Here is a 22,156-nt window from a genome sequence, read left to right as displayed (position 1 = left end):
TTAAGATCATAAGATTGATTACGAAATAATACATATTTGTCTTCTATGCATAGTCTTTATAACATAATTTAAAAAATCAGAATTTTTCAAATGAACGTAGTTACTATTTGCAACAAATCCAGCATAATTTTTATAAATGCTAAGTAATAGAAACTTCAGAAGCGAACTACATGTCAGTTGCTAAATTCTCACAATTTTTACACTGCACACTCAAGAACAGCATTATTGCTGAAATAGATTCTTTATTTCTGAAACATTCCAAAACAGCAGTATACACAGTTGTAATCAAATATTAAGTCATATGCCATTATAAGAAAGCATTGATTAGTGCAATTGGATTTTGTAAAAGATCTATCAAAAAGATTTATTTGCATTAAAACTCATTTTCCATAAGCAACTGTTAATAAAACATTACAATTTTATCCTTTGTAATAAAGTACTGAAAACCAACTGTAGTTTTAGAGATCACTGTATCTTTTTAAGTGCAATGTGACTTATGCTGCCATTTTTAAATACAAAACACTATGACAACAAATTAACAGTTGAACAAATGGTGAAAGACCAACAAAACCATGCTGACCCAGCTGGATGGCAATTTCCAGTGAATGCTACTTTTTTTTTTGTGCTTCTGCAACATAAATATACTGCTTTGTATTGCCAATGGTACGATTTTGTAAGATATGTTCCTAGCGCTAAAAAAGTACGTTACCCCAAAAATATTATTTATGGCACAGAAAAGTTAAATTATCTCTCTGTTGTTCGAGGTTCAGGCAAGTTGAAATGAACTTAAGTATACAAAATAAAATGTACTGGAAACACTAGAAAAAAAATTCAAGCACATACATAAGTCCCCCCAAATTTAAAATAAAATGCATGATGCCTTTACACCGAATAAATTATCTTAGAATTTCAGTACAGCAAAGCTGCCCGAAAGAATTACCTCCTAGTTCTTTCCCAGGAAACATTCTGGTACTTTGCACATATATAATACTTTTTTCAGTTCCAAATGCCAGCACTGCCATTGTTAGTCTGGTAACAATGTAACTGTTCAGGTAACTGATTAAGTGCAATATTTAGTATTTGATAAGATGTTCATTTTTTAAAAATGACATTGCATTACGGATGGTTACATATTAAAATCTTGGGGGAAATAATACTGTACCACCCTCCTTTTCCAAATCATTGTTACCCAGCCAGCTGGGTAATGAAAGCCGCATTATTTATTTTCCACCGTTGATGGGCATCCTTCATCAGTAGCAGCCATCTCGCCAGTTCCCATCCCGCATCATGCTGAGTGATGAAAGTGGCTTTGGAGGCTGAAGAAAACTGTATTAACTAAATGACAAAAAAGAAAAAAAAAAAAGCAAAGGAAGTCATATTTAATGTGAAAGATCAAGGTAACAAACATCGATATACTGGAAGAAGCTAGACTCTTGAACTGATAATCAGAAATACCATTCCTTAGAAATGACCACACTGACAAAAAATCAAGTGAGAAAATCTGCCTCTCATGGCTGAATTCCTTTCAAAAAAATTCTCTATGAACTGAAACTGCCATTATTTTCTACATGCACAAATAAATTGAAATGAGGGTCTTAAAGAACTGTAGGCTGAGCTCCAATCTGCCTGTGCTTAATCCTATAAACTTGTGATTCCCACCATGCAGAGACCATCCATCTTCAAGGATCATTGGTCTGGCTCTACGGCAACAGAGTGCTGCTAAGGTACCTTTGAAGGTAAGAAGACAGGAGTCCAGACTTTCTGGACTATAAATAGCTTTGTTATTGATTTGAATCAGCTTCTAATAAAAACAGCGTTGAGAGTACAGTGTCTCACCCTCCCACTGAAACCTCTTAATTTTGTTTTTCTTTAATATTTTCTGTTGTACGAAAGGTTACAAAATAGCAAAGGACTGGTGGTCTTCATAGCCCAGTAGGTCTCCCTCTCACATGCTGCTATGAAAGATTTAAGAGCTTTGCAGAAGAACATGAAGTGGAGGAAAGGAAAAAGAAAAAAAGAACAAAATCCCTCTACTATAAAGAACTCTAACAGAGAGAGTTCCAGCAGAGAGCAAAGGAGGTTATAATAGAAATCTCATGGTACAGTCTTCATCAAAGAAGAAACCTGACGGCTCTTTATCAAAGTTTTACCACAGTTGGTCAAGATCTGTTGTCAGTCACATCAGTGTAATCCCCGAGAAACTCAACCAAAGAGAAAAGGTGAGGAATTGAACTTATTCTGGATCTAGCCAGTATCTAGTGAAAAGTATAAAAACGGTGAGAGCTAAACAGCGACAGTTCATCCATCAGAAAACCAGGTGGTCACACAGTGGGGCCTCACAAGAGGATGTGTGTGATGGGAAGAAACAGTTGGAAGAGTTGACGCAATCTGATAAAAGTTGCTCTTTGAGAAACTTCATCACCTATTAATCACAGAATATACAGCTAAGAGTTTAACACCCAGCTGTGATAAGGTGATTAAACCAGTTTCTTTCCTCAAGATTATTTTACTACTTGCCTCAAAAAAACCCCCAAAACATCTGGAGATTAAATTCCCTTGGAAATATGCAAAACTGCATTTGCTTAAGAGTATAGCTCATTGCAGTTGTGTAATACTTCAGGTTTCCCTGTCAGCCTATTGTCTCCCAGCTGGAACTGAAGAGACACTAGTTCAACCCAAGACTACTAGTCAGGACATTTCCCCCCTGACAATGTCATAACATAACATGCAGCATATTTATAGTCTACTACCATTTACAACTGGGATGCAACTAGCTCTATTTGAGTACTCTAAAATTTGCTCATCCTGTGTGACACTGAAATAGCAGTTGGCACAAGTCTGGAAGAAGGCAAGCCACATATGTTAATGATACGAGGTTTCCATTTGTTTTGATTTCTTATTGATGGGCAGAAATCCATTCTTATTTAGATGTGATTACTTTCCACCAATTACCATAGTTTACTTGGAACTACTAGCAAGCATTTTCCATCATTATTTCTAGAAAGACATCTTCACCCATTTAGTGGCTCAGCACTGGAAGCGAGAAACTCTTCTTGCTTCATATTCAGGAGAAAAAAAAAGTAAAAAATCCACAATCTAAGCCAAAGCTGTCCACATAGGGAAGGAGGCTTGCTTCACTGCTTACCTTCGAACTGGGTGTGCAATTTTACTTCTGGGTATGCCACTCCCGTTGATGGCCAACGATGGTCTTGGAAGAGCACTGCGCCCAACAATCCCTTGACTGACAGTCTTGTTTGGCATCGGGATGCCAGTGTTAGAATATAACTGCGAGTTGTTGGACACTGGAATACTGCTGCTGCTACTACTACTACCACCCCCACCTTGTACGGTTGGGCTTACGTAGGCAGTAGCTTTGAGAGGCTGTCTGACAGACACTGGAAAATGTCCCACACTGTGAACTCTGTGTTGAAGCTGTCCTGGTGATGGAACTGTGAAGAGTGATAGAAAAGGAAGTAATGTGGTCAGTATAAAACAGGTGAGGCCAGATAGTAATGCTCATTTCTAGATAGATCTGAACAGGGGTATACACATCATACAATTTACTTGCTAATTATAAACTGCTGAAAAACACCTTGGATCCAATACTGTATCCACTAACACTGCACTTAACTAAAATACACTGTTCCATCCCCATCCTGAACAAAAATCCCACCCCGTGTTCATGCTTCTTTCTCCCCTCAAAGAGGTTTCATTAGCTGTTGCAAGTACACTAATTCCACCTATGCAATTAGAGCTTTAAACAGGAGAAATTGCTGAAGGTATAAATTAATTACTGTTAGATCATTCAGATTTTTGTAAGGTTGACTGCTACAACCACATCTTGTTTAAGGAACATTGCATTAAAGCATTATAAAACAACACAGAATTCTAAGCTTTATACACAAAACCAATAAAAAGGCTATGAAAAGGTCTTGAATATAACAGCATATTCAAGGCCAATGTTATGTAAACTGCCATTTTAAAATCAATGCTACGGGTTATAGAATCTTTATATATAGATTTTCTACGTAATCCTGCCCTCTGGTGTACATCAGACATGCATCTGTTTCAGAGTCCACATATCAAAAGCAGACTGTCAAAAGCCTAAAGCACATGAACTAACATGCTGCATACAGGCCGATCCTTTAATTAGTTAACATCATTTAAAGACACAGAAGAAAATACAGATGTGTGACTTAATTAAACAATACTGACAAAATATTGCTATGGAACTCTTATCAGAACACAGCTTCTTAAATACCCTAGCACAACCACTTATGAGAAATGTTTCTTAAAATTATTTCAGAAAAATCACATTTTATACATATATAAATAAAAACACAGAGAAATCAGTATTTCTTTAATAATAAACAAAATTAAACTCAGTGCACTACCATGCAAATTCAGGTGGGAACCAAAGCAACTACTTCCATTCTCCTATCCAAATGGTTCAAAAAACAAACTCCAGCAGTCAAGTGTATTTTCCAGAGAAGATTCAATTTAATAGTTTTGAGGCGTCTTGTAAATTCTGCTCAAATTTGAAAGAAAACACCCACAGGAAAAGGTTTTGCCAACTTCTCCCTCTAAAACCTCTGAAGACATGGGAGGCATAAGTTAAATTCCTCTCCTCACTGTGCCCAAGATATTCACTTTTCCCATTTCCTCTCAGAGTACTTCAATCACTGGATCTTGATCTATCTTGTTCACGTTCTACATTAATAACTCAACATATACTAGATCAATATTCCTTCCTCTCCCCACAAAGAAGTCACCTAAATTAAACTAATTACAGAGTGATTTTAATTTCCCCACTCAACACGTATATTATACTGGAGGATATAACCCTCTGTTTACCACATTGGCTCAGAAGAAAGTGGCTCAACTTCAGTAGGACAGAGGTCATGTATTTTAAAATATTTAAAATTTTAAAATAGAAGTATTTATATAGTGTACTGTAAAACCAGCACTGTATAATATACATTACCAAGAAAAGCATTTTTTAATTCTAGTATCAACACTAAAAATGTAAGCTTATATGAATTAATTGCATTATTGGTGCTTCTACAATACTACTAATAATAATTATTATTGTAATCTTAAAGTCGGCACAAAATGAATGGGCAAAGAAAAAAAGGAGATGATGAAACTCTCAATACTGCATAACAAGATTGGCAGAATTTGCTTTCAAAAAAAGGAATTTTGAAAATCCTGAGCTATATTAAAACCTGGTTCAAAAGACAAACAGTCTGCTTTTAATTTTTCATAAAGCAGAGGATCAGTGACTGGGATATGTATTTTACCACTCTATTGATCTTTGCGCAGAGCCAAAGAATACAGGTACTTACTAGATGACTGCATCCTTGAAATCCCATTACTCGCTCCATGCAAATTGGAGTCAAAGCTCTGACTGTTCCTCACAGTGACTGGAGAACTAGCAAAGCCAGGATTACTGTTAATGGTGGGGGTACTTGGCATCCGAGCGAGGTTAGGCATGCTTCTTCGAAGTTTATCTGAAGCGAAAGGAGACAACACCCATAGTCGTGTCAGAATTTCCAACAAACACAAGCAGCCTCTGAATAATTTCTGTAGAAAATCAAAATTAAATTACTCCAACACAAAGGAAGGTTTTGCTCTGCAGGAAGAATATGAAGACATTATTGACAGCCTACTAATCGAACCCTTCTGACTACTGTAACACCACAATTATTCACACATAATTTTGAAGATACCCATAGGCAGTGCATTTTCTGAATCACAAGGATTTAAACACTAAAGTGTCATGATAAGGATGAGTTTCACATAAACGTGTAAAGTAGGTCAGATGAATCATGCCCTAAATGTGACTGTTTCTTTTCAGCGAATACAAAGCAAGGCTGCCGTGACAAAGTCAGACAGAGATATCTGCGCTGTGGACATCTAAATACATGTGAGATGAATCCATCCTAAGTGACTAAAGTTTTGCTTTCAGGTGCCAATGAGACACTAAAAAAATTCCATTCAGTACCTAACCTCATTAGCACGTTAAGTTTCTGCAGATGACAATGCACAAAATCTGTGACATCTTGATGCTCTTCAGTTGCTTAGAGCCCTGGGTTGACATCAGGATTTTCAAATCTGGTAGCTCTCCCTCCTACCCCACTCGTGGTGCCTGATCTGGTGGGCATTTTCAGAAAAGAAAGCTGCAAATGCTTCAGTTTTTTCTGGGGCAGGTTCAGAAGCTAAGGCAAGTGTCTAAGAGGACAGAAGATGTCTGCAACTCCACTCATGCTGGTTGATTTGGGGAGAGAAGCCAAAACAAAATCTGACATCTGATGACTTTCCAACCACAACAGCATGGTAATCTAAGGTGAAGCTCTTGGGTTTCTTCTGCCACAGGGCCAAAGGGAGGTGACTCAATTCTGTATAATCAGACGAGACCAGCGGGGGCAGAAAGGCACAGATTGAATGAACTGGTCTGAATTGCCTCCTGTGACACGGCAGGCTTCAGCAAAGGATCACTGTGGTGATTCGTTGACTTGTCACTGACACCAGGACTAACTCTGGCCTCTTGGCCAGGTTGAGGGGCACAAGTTCTGTGCCCTGCCGAGGTGGCTGTGTTTGTCCTGGTACTGTGGTCAGCATGAAGGCCACCAGCTCTTGGCCCTGCTGCAGGTTCCAACACTTGGCAGATGTCTGCCTCCAGCTCTTACACCGCAACAGAAAGCAGGGGTATGTTCATCTTCAAACAGGCAGCTGCGACTGCTCTCTCCAGCAGCAAGCAGGGCATTTCAAGATTGAAGTTTTGGATTTATGCACAGGAATGACACATCACACGCGGCTTGGAACTGTTTTGGGTTGACCTCCTAGCTCACACAGGACAAGTTCAGTCCACAGAAACAATGAATTGGCTTAAGAATCTCTATATATCGGTCCACATAAATATATAACCTATTTAGCACCATTGTGAGCTCCTCTAATCCTTAAAGCTGCTAACAACTGATGAGTAATAAGAAGTGACATTACAGTTCTATCTATACAAGGTATTAGTAGCCACTAACAGTAACTTCAATATATGTGATGCCTACGTATCTCCAGCAATACAAGTCACAACAAGGATACAACTCTAGCTGCTTTTTATGACTGGTCCTCATGATAAAAACTGATACAGAACACTGTAAATAGTCAAAAAACACCTTTGTATTACAAAGGGATTACCACTGTGGTTCAGTCAGGTGGGAAGTATTAATATCGCTGATGTAGCAATGATTAAACAGTTATCAGGCTTCCAAAACTGTCCTGGGGATGCAAACAATAGTATCCATATAGCTACTATGTGTCACTATTTCTGAAATACTCGTGATTTTACAAACCAGAAAGGGAACCGTCCTCCTATGACACAATCTCTGCCCCAGAGTGGCAGAAATTTCATGAATATGGGATGTCTGTAGATACTGTTAAGATTGGAGCCCTGGCCTAACCTTTAAAATCCTAGGTCCTGAAGTGCTAGTTCAATATTACAGCACTTGGCAAAGAAGGTTGGAGCAGCAGGATGGCAGTAGGGAAGATGGCACTGCATAAAATAGCTTTTCTAATACTATCCACATATCATGTTGTATAAGCAGAATTCCTCAGACTCTACACCCTCTTCCACTCAGGGACTGCATCAGCCACCACAGGCACGATCTAGGCCTTCAACGGACCACTGGATGCAGCTACAATAGCAGGAAAAACAGGTCCAGAAGTAGCTTGGATTTCCTCCATGTCATGGGTGGCCATGTCTTTTGCCTCCTGTTCATTAATTACTCCTCATTCCAGCAGTCTGCTGTGCTGCTGATTCATTCAGTCCTCAGGCAGCAGATGCCTGCTGCACCTGCAAATTGCCATCCATCGAGCATCTGCGTTACTTCTCTGATGGGTCCTTGTGTCTGCTGAGATAAATGGCCCTGAAAAGCAATGAAAACAGCAGGTCAGTTTTGTGTTTGGGGAAAACCCAGAAACGTTTGTCTTGATGGCGTTTTGCAGCTTTCATGTCCTTAGATGATGCATCCTCTTTGATCTCTTTCTTGAAGTTTGTTCTGTCACCTGTTCCTCTCCTAAGAGCAGTAGAAAGAGTCTTACAGACATTTTGCTTCTAAATGAAATGCTGGCTCTTGTGAGCTTGGAAGCAGAAGGTGGGAGTTATGTGGTTTTAATATTAGTTCAGGCTGCAGAGATGTGACTAGATATGAATTTGCTGGAAATATATGAGAAAACAAAAATATTTTTCCAAGTCGCTAGCAGCAAACTTTCCCTTTCTAGAGCTCTTTGCTCTCCTAAGACTGATGAGAAAATTACCAAAGAGGAAGAGTGAAGGAGTAGAGCTGAGATGTATTCTCAGGTGAGAATTTGCGTAAATAGTCCTGTTTATGATGAATGCTGAAATTCGCTACAGTTTCTTCTACCTCTTCTGCACTAATCTGGTTCAGTGGCAAGCCTAAAAAAACAACTTGGTTGTTTACAGTTCATTCTGTTAGGAAAATGTGGATATTGACACCAGCGAGGAACTCCAAAGGACCTGTATCTTCTACAGCATCCATAGTTATAGTGACCCACTACTGAGTCTCAACTATAATCTGGGCCTAAACAAGTACGATGTTTAGTAGGATGCAGCCATATAAAGTATCACAGATGTATCTTTGCCTTTCCCAGCCTTCTTTGAGATGTAATAGCATGACCTGCAGTCACAGTATTACTGAGATATTTTGAAAGTGTGAAGAAAATGCAAGGACAGGTCACACAAGGGAGTTGTTAATCAGTTCCTGGTTTTACTACCACCTTCTCACCATAATTCATGCATATACACACACGTGCTTGTCACTTCATGAGTGTTCTTTAGGTGACATACGTTGCTCTTGTTTCACGTATCTGTAGCAGAATAATACACCAAAAATTGCTTACTACATGTTTACACTTTTTCCCCTACATGGCATCCATGCCGAATTGCCTCAGCAGAGGAAAAACTGGGAATTGTGAAATGCAAGGTCCTCTGTCCTCAACTGAAAATGTGCATGAAAAGATCACCCCACAGCACAGATCATGTTCACTACCGGTGAGAAATGGGTCGAAAAGCAGGCAAAAGTGTCCCTTACTTTTGCCATACATTTCACGTAATTACAGTAACAGCAGCAGTTTGCCTCTTATCCAGCTGCTTTAGTCCTGATTTTTTTTCCATGAAGTTCTTCTCCCAGTGCTCTTCCTTCTCTGAAGTCAGCCTGGGATTGGTGGCCCAGCTTCTTTCTGGCAGGACACCAGAATGGGCACAGCTCCTGCCTTCTGTCTTCTGGTCCCAGCACCGCTGGTGGCTGCCCTCGTTCCGCCACTTCTTTTTTTACCTTCCCTGACCTAATACTATCACCAGCCGAAGATTAATGTCCATGTAGCACACAGACAGACCTTGCCCTCGGAGCAAAGCTGCCCCAGAAGAGGTACGCTCTTGGTGGGCTGCCAGACTGCGAGTTCTGTAGCGGTTCTTGGTAAGGATCACCTTCCTTCTGCCAAAACGCCTCATCCAGTGAGGCTCTCCTTGCCAGGAGGGCTTAAGTTGACTCTACAGTGAAGTGTCTTAAAACACATTTATTCATTCATTGTTATTCTCTGAAAGTGCTGTCAATGTTTTATTTGAACAAAAAGACTCACAAGGCTTGCCAAAAGTGCACTATCATTAAGGAATGTGATACAATGAATCATAATTATTAGTGTCTCAGAGAAATCTGTATCACCATTTAAGCTATGTTAGCAGTTTCTTACACTTGTTTAAATTCTTCACACAAACTCCGCAAATTGAACTCTGCCTTATCTGTATTTTATGCACAAATAAGATGGGGAAAAACCATAAGGAAAACATCTGTCCTTTTCTATTTTAAATGTTATGTTCTGTATTATGTAGATATTCAGTTTGTTCCGAAATCCTTAACAAACCTGCAGGCTCAATTACAACTTCACTTTAAGGGATTCATTTCTCTTCTTCATCTTTGAAGACCTGCGTTCAGTATCTGCATTACGTTTGCCATGGTTGCAACATTTATGACATCCCAAATACACTGGGGTCTAGTTAAAGGTCTGTGGAATTGTCACAGCTGATACAACAAACACAGTGTGTGAAAACACAAATACAGATTAAGAACTAAAAGGAACTCTTTCAGTTAAGTGAGACACCATTCTTGGTGACTGTCAGTACCTACATTTTGCTTACGTTTATGTTATGGTAAAACCAGCACAGTTGAACACTTCCCTTTTATTTAGAATTATGACTTCATCTCGCTCTGCCTTCACAGGCAGAGGTCTCCTGCCACTGATAGTTACAGCAAATGAGTATTTTTCCATTATCCTTCCATGACTTCTACCCACCGATCACCTTCAAAGGTGACAAAGTAAGGTTTTCTTTTTTTCCTCCTTTCCTTTACTCTGTAACAATATCCTACCGTGCATTCTTTTCTTACAGAAGAAGAGAGGTTATGAGCAGCAAAACACTCTGTAAATCAGTAAGAACAGACCTTTTCCCACCTCTTCAAACACACAAATCAATGTTAGTCTACACTGAACTGATATCTCAACACCAACCTAGTGCCCCTGAAATGCTACTCATAGCTATGTCTACCTGGAGTTTGATAAAAAAAACCCAAACAACCAAAACCAAAAACCACAAAACCACAAAAAAAACCCAAAACCAAACCAACAACAACAAAGCAAAACAAAACAAAACAAAACCCAACCCACAACAAAAAAACACCACATTTGCAGCTTTCCAAATGTGGCAAGGGTGTTGCAATAGCCAACAATTTTCATAATATTTTGCCTGAGGAAAGTTATTCTCCAAGAGTGTATGCAATAAAGTAACTCATAACTAGTAATTTCTGGGAAATAAGAGCAAAATCTTTCAAGAGAGTGGTATCTGTGGCCTGTTTACCAAGGTATCAACCAAGCTAGAAACTTAAAAATCAACATGAAAAGGTAATGGACAATATAAATCAAAATTAACTAGACTGCATGCACTGCTACTCAATGAAGGATGTATTTTTCATCTGCCCCCTCCTACTGCATTATAATAAACTCCTCCTTTAGCAGGAATAATATGTCCAAAGTACAAAGTTTACAAATTTCAGTACAAAAAATGGACACTTTAAAATGCACATAATAAAATAAGGAGAGCCAAGATAAAACTTTATGAGTAAGCTTATCTCAAGACCTGGAAAGCTGGACTGATCATAAAGATCATCAATCCCATTTTCAGCATCTCATCTATCATGGACTTTGACCGCTCTGGATGATTTCACAGCGCTATAGTTCTGTTACTTCTGGTTTCAGAAAATCAGAAGTAATCAAGGGCAAAAATATTAGCATCTATTCAAAAAGAAGAAAGTGACCAAATAGAAATAAAACATATTTTTTAAAAATTTAAAATGAAAGTGATCACTTCTGTTTCACAGTAAAAAAAGAAGTGTACATATATGATAACATAAAGCAGAAAGCAGCTTGGTTTTATGACATTTGGTGGTATTTCTTATACGAAAATGACTAAATATAGAGTAGTCTTGATATTAATAGGGTTAGCAAAATTTTAAGTTGTTAACCATGAACTTCTTCGACTTAGAGGAAGGAGAGGTAGGAACATAAATCTTTCCATTGCCGACATATTAAAAGCTTTTTTAAATTACAAAACACACTAACCAGATGGACTCACTTTAGCTAATTGCAACAGATACGCAAAAGCAATTCACCTCCTGTCTCAAACCTTCGTTTAATGATCTATTTCTGACCTACTAACTGATTACAAAATCCCTGAAAACCAGAACGCCTTAAAAAGTCCACAGATGGAATTTTTCTGATGTAACTCATCATTACAGACAATTCTGCTGATTTAGGGAGTGAATGTAATTAAATAAGGGGAAAAAAGGTAGATTTCTTGCAAAGCTTTTCTATTAGTGTATTCTTGTCAAAACTGGAAGTAAAACTTATTAGAAAGCAAAGATAACATACACACACCACAGGTGATGTCTGCAAAAATGTTAGGAGGTAACAAGTATGCCTACAGCCTATGCTACAAGCGGTCCCAAATACATCTTAAACACATCTTAACATATTTTTCAAATCTTAACGTATTTACTTTTACACATACCTGTGACTTTACACTAGCATTTACAAGGAGTCTTCCAGTACAGAAACCTGTTGGGGACTGGCAGTTAACAGGACTGGTACCATTCACTCAGACATAGCCGGGATAAAGCAGCAGGCAGAACCTGTGCCTGAGAGTGGGGGCTAGATGGTGTGGTATTTTAAACCAGTTGCATGGTATTTTAAAGTAGATGTAGAGCAATCTAAACCAGGGTCAAGCATCAAAATTAGACTAGCGGCAGCATTTTGCTGCAATGCGTCGGCAAGAACAATGTGTGACTTCAAACTTAAGGCCTCAAACACAGCTGGAAACCATCTGTGAGAGTATCCTCACGCCAAGCACAGGCAGAAGATTACTAGGGTGGCCAGAAATCCCAGACAATCTCTCTGGTACCTAAAATGCAATCATGTACATGGAAAACAAGCAGAGCATCTGCTATAGTGACAGACTAGACACACAGTGAACAAGTCGGTGCCTATATAGAGGTACCTCATGTCATTTGAGAGACCCTGGGCTGGTCTATGGCATCTAAACATCACTGACACGTCGCGATGGTGAAGCCAAGCAGGGTGCAAAGTGCCTCAGTGCTTGTATGTGGACAGCTGAACTGGGCCCTTCATACACATGTGGGCACTCACACCTCAGCATCCAAATGTAGGCCCTCCTCATCAGGCAACCAATGTTATACTCTTCAAAGAGCTATTAAAATTTTCCAAGTTTATCATACCTTCAGTGTACTTGTTACTGTACAGGCAGTTAAAGCTAGAATAAGTACCTCAACTAGAGTAACATGCCAAACAAACTTCACTAAAAGCAGGTAGGACAGAATCCCTCATACCATTTGTTCCTAAAGGCAAAAAAAATTGTACTTGAGCTAAACACAGACTAGTTTTGGGGAGACACTGCATCAAAGATAAACACTTTTTTTCACCCCAGACTGAGTGCCAAAATTCAACAGTTACTTGCCAATTACTCTTCTTTTATGGAGTGCTCTGTGAATGAGCAGACGAACCAGGGGCCCAACTGCACATACAAGAACACAAGTGATTTCCCTGGGGGAAGAGAGAGGGAGAGAGATTTGGGAAGACTGTTGGAATGTCCGAGAGCAAGCACAGCATGTGGTATGCGTGATTTTGATTAACTATGGATGATGCTTTCCACATATATCGAAAGCAGTAACTAAACAGTTTAGCCAAAAGATCTATCACACCCCTCTTTCTCTTTTGCCTTGGTGAACTGTAACAGTGGGGAACACACCATCCATCATCTTGAGCTTCAGACAAATTCGTATTTTGCAGTCTACCTCCATTTCAATGTGTAGGAGTTCTTGAAAGACAATGAAATCGTTGCCAGGATGGTAAGTGCCAATGAGAAGATACTGTGGTAATACTACTCAGACACACTCAATACAGTGAACACTTGACTCCTTGTCTGCCAACAGAACACAGCCAAAGTAAAATGTTTTTCACCATCAGTATTTGCCACTTAGGTGGATCAGTGCTGCATGAAGGGCTGAAGGTGCAGAAGCTGAAGAGATAATTCTGCTCTAAAGATAGTGGTACTGGCTATTATAGGACTGTCTGCCATCCCAGCAAACAGGTAACTGAAGTCACTTGTGTCCATCTGCTGAGTGACACCAAACAGATTACCCTCACCTCAAAGTTCTTGATAAAAAAGGGAAGCAGGTCACCTTTTACATAGATAAATTGGTCACCTTTCACATTCACATGCCTTCTAGTTAATAAACTAGGAGTCTAGTATTTTTAATGCCCTGTAAGTAATTTTTGAGGTTTCCATGTGGGAATCCTGACACGGAACATGAAAAAATAATTGTAAAAAGCATTTGGGGACCATATAAAGAGATTGCAGCACCACATTCTGATCCTATTCCTGGAGCAAAAATACCCTATGACCTTCCTTTCTATCTCCCCAACATTTCTGCAAGCATCAGTGCTGTCCCATTCCTGTACCTCATGGGCAAGAAAAATAACATTGAAATTAATATGACACATATGCTGCACTGACAAACACCTACATTGCTCTACTCTCTGTTAACATCAGCCTTTTTTGTATACTGCTACTTGTCGATTATGCCTCCACGCCATGTCTTACTTAGAATGCAAGTACTTTTGGCACCAACCTGTCGTGTGTTGTCAGGAAAGCAACATGCATACCTGTAGCATTCTATAAATAGCAATGTTGTGTTGTTTTGAACAACACATTTATTTTCTTGCCCAAGGGTGAACTGTAACCTGTAATGTTACAAACAAGACCCTGCCTGAAAACTGACTGTTTTGAATTATCTTGGGAAAAAGACTGAAGGAATAAGAAAGTAAGATGCAGCAGGAGGAAGAAAATTGTGATCATAATAAGGAATGAGAGGAAGGTAGCAGCAACAACAGTGGGAAACTTAAGTCTTGACTAAGCACCAAGTCACAGATCTTCCAGAGACTCTGGAATACGTTAGGAATGGCTCAGGATAGTTTGGGAGTGACATCTCCCACTACTTTAACAGTCTGCCCTACCAGACATGGAACAGGAGCAGAGTGTTGACCCCTGTCATATGCACTCACTGCAGATTCACAGCACAGCTGCATTAAGAGCGAAGTCAGGAATAAGAAAAGGAATGAAAATCTGAAAACTCTATTTTGTATTTTACTGTATCCACAGTGGACGTGTATAGGTCAAGCTCAAACGCCCCATCAGTACTTCTAACTATGAGCCTGCTAAAGGATGCACCTCTTCCCTTTTTCTTCTTTCTTCACCTGTGGCCATCCCTGCAGCACTTTAAACCAGACTAAGCGACAATTTTCATGACCAGGTTACAGATTACATTTTATAGAATTTTATAGCATTTTATAAGCATTACTTAACAATAACAATTGCACAGGCTTAAGCTGCTTGCCATAATTCACAGGCTGATCTAGCTGTCATTCACTAAACGCACTTCACTCTGCTGACAGAACTTGATCTTTACAATGGCACTGGCACATTGCAGAGGGAAAAGACCCCTTCTCACAAAAGCATGCAACCCACCTCCATTAATCCTATTTGGTTGTTGCTCTGGAGTTTGGGCTTGAGGAGAGTAGTAGGGCTGCTGATAAGTACTTGACGGGAATTGCGGGGAGGTAGGACTCCTCCTGCAGTCTCGGATACTGGAGAAAGTCTGTGAGTGAGGAATCCCTCTCTGGAAGGGAGAGCAGCGGGTCAGGCGTGGCTGTGGAGGTGGGAGGTGGTCAAACTCTTCCTCATCCTCAAGACTGTAGCGATCGTATTCCTGGTCACCGCACGTCCCTTTCTTCCCCACGTGTAGAGAGACGTTTGAACTGTGCCTTGACACAGAGGCTGAAGTCGAAGCATAATCTTGCCTAAGGCCTGTAAATTCCAAGAAAAAGATGAATCTGCTTCTGCTACATGATTAACTTCTTAACATGCACTTCAATCTTGAAAACTAAGCAGGTAAGTTGACGTAATTTTACAGTGAGAATTAGACTTATAATGTCATGAGGATGAAGATCTGAGGTAGGATCCATCTGCTCTAACTTTCAGTGTCTACCATTCAGCCATCTAAGCCTGAATTATCTGCCTTGACATCCCTTTTTAATAAAAAATAAAAAAGAATACAGGCCTCTCCAAAATGCTGTACCTGTGAGATCTTAGATGCTTCTCCTGACACAAGATGAATTGCCTTCAGAAGGCACCTATTTCTCTGCTAATAGAAAGACTACATGAGTATTAAGTTTTGAAACAGTCTTAATTAGAGGAATTAACACTTGCCCTATTAGTTTTCCCAGTTATTACTATTAAACTCTTATATTCGTGCAATGAAAATACTGACAATGACAATTACTAAATTTACAACCCATGTAAATGCACTGGCTTTCCAACCTCCCTGAACCAGAATTAGTTCCTGCTAGCAGCTGGCCTCATGGACAAGGTTTAATGGTAACACAGCTGTGCTTTAGACAGGTACGCATCCTACCACCTCCTTCTCACAACTCCAGGTTTTGAAAACCATCCCATCATTAGGACTGCACCAGAAGAGCATGTTTGTTCTGGGCCAAGTGAGAGGGAAACATCCACATCCCTTGTACATCCCTTCTTTTCCCAGTAGCCAGGGAAAAGGGGATGTACATCGCATTTCCAGGAGTCAAGTAACTCTGCCAATAGCTGCAGATAACAACTTTCCTAGATTTACAGAAAGCCCTGAGCTTTGACAGGTCTTTGCTATCATAATGGAAACTTCTCAGTATGCTTGCCGCTGCCCACTCGAGTGGGAGTTTCTATTCGTGGCCATGAAGAGAGTGTGCCTGCATCCACATATAATACCACCACTTCCCACGGGATTAAGTGGACAACAACCACCATATGCTCCAACAATCTGTACCAGCTGCTACTACAAGGATAAGAAACAGCCATTACACCTGACTTAGATGAGAAGAAACCCAACATTTATTCATTCCAGTTTACCAAAGACCTGATTCCTTAAAGAGCTAAGTACCTGAAGTCTTTTCAAACCTCATGCTGAAGGAGATGAGTGCAGCTGTCATTTAAATAATGCAATCCTTGGTTATCTTTGATAGTAATTAAAAAAAAAAAAGTTATAACTTTCAGATAATACCAGAAATTTTCTGAGGTGTGACCACGCACATTTGCCAGCTGAGAATTCAGATATCTTGGAAAGTCTCAGACTTGCTAATTTCTCTGCTGAACATAACAAGTGCTACCAGACATATTCAGCAAGTTCAGCTGCTGCCAACTGATCACTCCAGCCTACTCAGCCTGGTTGCTGAAGCCAGATTGCAGCTCTAATTTTTATTTCACATTTATTTTTATTTAATTACTTGGCATTTTCCTTCAGTCACCCTCTCTGAATTTCTCTTGGTTTTCATCTCATAATTTCCTCCTTGATGTCTCACTTGAGGCTAATAGGAAGTAAGAAAGATACTGCACTTAGTGGCTGAGTGACTTCTAATTCAAATGTCCTTTATTTATGAATAAAGCCATTTTCAAGGCTTTTCGAGGTGCTGAAAGATATGGTTTAGTGGTGGACAGATACGGTTGGACTGGATGATCTCTAAGGTCTTTTCCAACCTAGTGATTCTATGATTCTATGATTCAAAAAATTGCTATGGAGCCAATCTATAATCTATGACAAACAAGCTTTTGGGCTCAGATTTGTGCATAACCACTACTCTCCAACCAAAATGTTAAATTTGAATACCCCAATTCAGGGTTTAAAGGGTAATTAATTTCAAAATTAATCTGACAACGAAGAAAAATCAAAGTAGAGACAAAGAAATGCATGAGAATTGCTTTTTTTTTTTTACACCTTTTTCCTAAGATGTATTAATGAGAAAAATGCTTTAGCATCTTCCCTCGTCAGAAATAAAACTACTTTAATGTGGTAAGACACTATAGATCTTCTAAAACTAAATGTACTGAACAGGCACAAAGCTATCAGTTGGGATTCAGAAAAATATAAACTTCAAGTTTTGAAAGATCCAGTACCATTAACTGAAACCCAACAACGTGCACACCTTTTCTGCACAGGTGAAGTTTTCTACCTGCCACTCAAGAGGTGACACCATTTAAGAAACATCCACTTGAGTGAGACCAGACTGGAGCAGTTTTGACTGTTACGGGAAATCTTCCTCAGAGTATTTTGAAAAATAAAAAAAAAGCCACCTACTCTCCTCCTGTAGACGAGCCATGATCTGAACATCGGTGAGGTCCTGCAGCTTGTATCCCATGGAGATGGAATCATCTTCCAGCTCCGAGGTGCTTAGTTCACTGTCTATTGATGACTGTGGGCTCAAAGGGGAACTCCTAGAAATGTAACCTATGTAAGAAAACATAACCTTTAGCCTGTGAACACTTCTGGCCATCTTTCATTCACGACTATCTGCCCTTCATGTTGCAGCAGCTTAAAATATTTTCTGTGTAACAGATAGGAACTTTCATCCCTGTAGCGCAATCCACTAACAATTAGCAAAAGGGCTTTAATACTTGTGAGAAGTAGTAAGTGTAGCAATGGATCGTGAATTCCTCTGCTTGTTCCCAAAATAGCATCACATAGCCCAGACAATAAATGATTTACCCAATACAGTTCTGATAATAGCTCAGATTAGTTAGCGTGGTCTGAACACATCTGCATTTGAGTCCTTCTTACAGGGCTGTGGTTCTCCCTACTCTGTTCTGAAAAGCAAGTGTGGATGTGTCACCAACTTCTGCTCAGTACTGAGATTCCATATCAGAGACATGTGCCTAAATTTTACTGGGTTTTTCAATTGTTTATAATAATCAGATAAATCAAAGACAGTAGCAATTAAGACTGAACATTATGCAACAACAGAGAAAGCATTGCCTCTTGCAGCGGACCAGGCTCTGGATTCTGCTTTTTCCCTGCACGATAACAAAATATAAACCAAATTGCAATTAGTTGCATGACTTAGTTGTGGCCCAACTTCAAAGAAAAATTATTCAAATAAAAGAGTAAATCACTTTCTAATTTTCTCTGGACCACCAGAGACCCACAGCCTGCAGGGCGAGAACCGTTGTGACTGTGGTTCATCGGCTATGCTTCTGTCACAGATGTGTTTGCATCCTCTAGCACTGCTCAAAGCAGCCACTAAAAATTCATCCTAAATTCAGCTGTTCTCTAATAGTGTCTCCAACAGAAGAGGGGACACAGGGGATTACTTTGCTTTGGAAGGATTGTAAAGAGTAAATGTGTTTGCTTTTTTAAAACTGTAAGTTACAGTGGTCCTTGAGGTTTTGCAGAGGTAGTAACAGCTGTGTCCTTTGGAAGCAGCAGTGGGAAGCTAGGCAAGATACCTGAGGGCATCTCGAATAGTATGAGATGTCTTCATTTAGGAACTAAACTACATCCCACTGAACAGGGGAGATTAGACATCTCGCTCACATGCAGACACCTACACCAGGCGTTCAGTCTGGTGCTTCATCTCACCCACAGTGCCCATATTCACTAAAAAGAGGGCTTTCTGCACTGGTTTCATGGGTTGTAAAGAAAACTGCGCACAGATCAGTGTGACACCGATGTTAATTTCCTCAGACCACCCCTGCTCCTGCCAGCAATAAAATGTTAATGCCTCTTCCCCAGAATATTATTTTCTCTACTGCCACTGCAGTTTAAGAGAAGTCACACATACAAATTGACTCCGATACCTGTAGTGAAGGAAAAACACAACCCTTTGCAATTTACAGCCCATAGAAAGTTTGGATTTTTCCTAAAACTCCTGCGTCCCCTGAAAACCAGTGGCAAACATAAACCAGTTTGAAAACGGCCATGATTCTGCTGGCTATTTATTTATTATAGAGAAATTCTCACTGCAACTTCATTACACAGCTGCACAAATGTTTCTGTAGACAGAAGGAAGGGGCACAGTGTGGCAGAAATGAGCAGTGAAAGGCAGACAAAGCCTGGGATGTGTAAGCTGACACAATCGCAACTACACTGTCAGGTAAATAATTATTGATAAATAGGCTCTGTTTACTAGCATCACTTTCATATAAGATGCTGTGTAACACAGAAGATAACTAGTAGCGTAGGTTAACTGCCAAATTTTAAGTTATTTTTAAAAAATATCCCTCTGAGATGACAGTCTACATACAATCATCTGAACTGTGTATTGCTGTTATATGCTAGCAAAACTCGATTAAATTGAGCAGTTTTGCAAGGTCCACAAATCAATAAAAAGAAAAGCATTACCTGTCCGTTCAGGTGTTAGTATTGCTTTACTGGAGGTTTTAGAGAAGCTGGGACTATTAAAGCCATTGGTATATGGGGTGAGTCTCGCAACAGGACTATAGGGAAAAGCCAAGGAGACAGGTGTAGAGAAGAGGTTCCGCCATCGGCTAGCTGTTACAGATGTGAGGGAGGAGGGGGAAAAAAAGATTTACAGTTATAAATAGAATAATGCTGTTACAGAGAAAAATCATCTCATCTTAAACTGTTCATTATACATTTTTTACTTATAGCAAAAGGAAAATAAAGGTCAAAATTCAGCAGCAAACCAGAAAATCAGCACAGCCTTCCACATGTAAAACTGTGCTCCACATGTAGCAAAAGTGTCTTCTTTACTGTTTTCTATGTATACACCATTTTGGCATATACTCAGCACATACATCACTGGGTAACAACACACAAAAGTAACAGAGGAAGTAAAAAACACTATAGTTAATAGAGAAACACAGATTAAATATGTAGTGCTCTTCAAGGAATCGTTCATGGCAATCAATCGTCACACAACTGAATTCACAGTGAAATTATCAGTTATGGGAGTTCTGAGACACAGCAGTAACAGCCTCTTACCCATCAAGTGCTAAAAACAACTGTAATCCCATAGCAAGCTTTTAAGATACCACATTTTTCCTTCCCTCTTTACAGAATCAAATTCCTGATTACGTAAACATGATTTTTTTCCCCCCCCACTGTTTTTGGAGGACCAACCAAATAATAGAACAAGGCACCTCTTTTTCTACATATTGCTTACAATAAGCTTGCAAGGCCTTTGGCCTACTCAGTAACACCACAGAGAGAGAGCTCAGAGTAGGCAAAACAGCTGAAGGCTTATTTAATTTATATTTTCTTAGCTCATCCAGTAAAAACTGAATACAACTGTCCTTTGGTTTGCCTATTTTTTAAACATGCATCCAAAAGGTAAAATAAACAATATCCACATGCCCTTTAGAAAATAAATTAATAGTAGCAATAAATGTTGTCTTAAGCAGAAGGAAAAGGCAAAATTTTAAAAATGTAAATTTCAGATACAAGCAAAGTTCGTACAGATGAAAAACAAATGATAACATCACATGATTATTTGCGATCTATTTTGTCCTTACAGATGTTATGTACAGCCACGCAAGTGAGGGAGCTAGGAACATACCTATACTGAGCTTAGAAACCAGTGGCATAACCTTGATGCTTAGCAGGTGTACCCTGCTCTGTCGGATGCTGCAAGCTGGTTTTCAAAACCTCTAGTTTTTAGTACCAAAAGCCCTCAAAAGCTTTTCTGCATCAAACGGCTAGTTAATACCACAAATCTGCACTGTTATTTGGACCTGCAGATCCAGTCGTTTTAAACACAGATATTCAAATAATATTGAAGCCCTCTCTATTTTAAAATGTCACTGTCAACAAAATGATTTAGCAGGACATACAGACTTCTTGTAAACATCAACACCATGTGGTCATGGGAACAGCAGGAAAGCATACCTTTCTGTCAGGTTGTCCTTGCAACCTTTTGGAGCAATCAGTTTGTCACCTGTCCACAAAATGCTATTTCTCTCCTATTCCTTTTTCTTTGTCCCTCTCAAAGGTACTCCTGGGTTTGTGAGAAATAACCAGCCTTTACTACTCTTCCCACTCGTGCTACTAAGCTTGAAGGTAACCGCCTGGTTGAATTCTCTCATTTTTTATGATTCTAGTTCCTTCAAGCTTAAAGAAACCTTAATGTCTGAGATCTTAACTAGCAGCAGCATGAGCACCATTTCTCAGAAATGACTTGATGCCAAGCAAGACGACACCGACTGCCAGGCAGGGCTATTTGTCCTTCACAGTTACTAACATGATCAGTCAAAAAGTCAGGCATACAAGTGTTCCGGGACAAAAAGGAGAGGAAAGATAGATGAACACAACTCTACAAACTAGTAATTAACAAAAATCGCTGGGAATGAGATTGAAAAGTTAATAAGCTCAAATCAATTTGAGACATTCATTGAAAGACATGTATACAATAGAGTAGATCTCAATATCACATCCACAGCTCATGTTTGTCACCTCCGCTAGAAACGACCAGTAAGGAGCAAGGGATGACAGTCCCTTGTGACTTTATTTTTCTGCTTAACACAAGATGCTGTTTTGTAGCAGCCTGGTCATTTGCCAGGCCAATTAGCTGCCAGCATGTGCTCACCCCCAGATGTGGTCAACCGCACAGCACAAATAAATCTCATTCATGACCCTCTACAATAACCACTGTGAGCTGGCCCACTATACACAAAGCA

General features: G+C 39.5%; 1 protein-coding gene across 2 annotated transcripts; it reads right to left on the bottom strand.

Annotated features, from left to right (window-relative positions):
• Positions 1–225: 225 nt before the first annotated feature.
• SLAIN1 (SLAIN motif family, member 1) lies at positions 226–20,015 on the bottom strand. Of its 2 annotated transcripts, XM_010152997.1 has the most exons (6): positions 19,863–20,015; positions 17,823–17,972; positions 15,167–15,505; positions 5,346–5,510; positions 3,146–3,449; positions 226–1,326 (listed from the first exon to the last, which is right to left on the bottom strand). In XM_010152997.1, exons 2-6 carry the CDS (start codon positions 17,881–17,883, stop codon positions 1,251–1,253), a joined length of 945 nt encoding a protein of 314 aa, XP_010151299.1. In that variant the 5' UTR covers positions 17,884–17,972; positions 19,863–20,015; the 3' UTR covers positions 226–1,250. The 2 variants fall into 2 exon arrangements, with proteins under 2 accessions (XP_010151299.1, XP_010151300.1); XM_010152998.1 differs by lacking the exons at positions 15,167–15,505; positions 19,863–20,015 and having other exon boundaries at positions 17,823–17,883.
• Positions 20,016–22,156: the final 2,141 nt, after the last annotated feature.

This window comes from Eurypyga helias, unplaced genomic scaffold, assembly GCF_000690775.1.
Source record: "Eurypyga helias isolate BGI_N326 unplaced genomic scaffold, ASM69077v1 scaffold5116, whole genome shotgun sequence".
Taxonomy (NCBI): Eukaryota; Metazoa; Chordata; class Aves; order Eurypygiformes; family Eurypygidae; genus Eurypyga; species Eurypyga helias.
Note: the sequence above shows the minus strand (reverse complement) of the source record. Positions and strands in the feature narration are given on the sequence as shown.

Bases quoted from the DNA above. Each gene is read 5' to 3' on its own strand.
- SLAIN1 (XM_010152997.1), bottom strand. From the start codon at position 17,883: ATGGGATACAAGCTGCAGGACCTCACCGATGTTCAGATCATGGCTCGT. The intron at 15,506-17,822 runs GTAGGTGGCTTT...TGGAATTTACAG, and splicing joins GGCTCGTCTACAGGAGGAGA to GCCTTAGGCAAGATTATGCT. The intron at 1,327-3,145 runs GTAAGCAGTGAA...TAGTTAATACAG, and splicing joins ATTGCACACCCAGTTCGAAG to TTTTCTTCAGCCTCCAAAGC.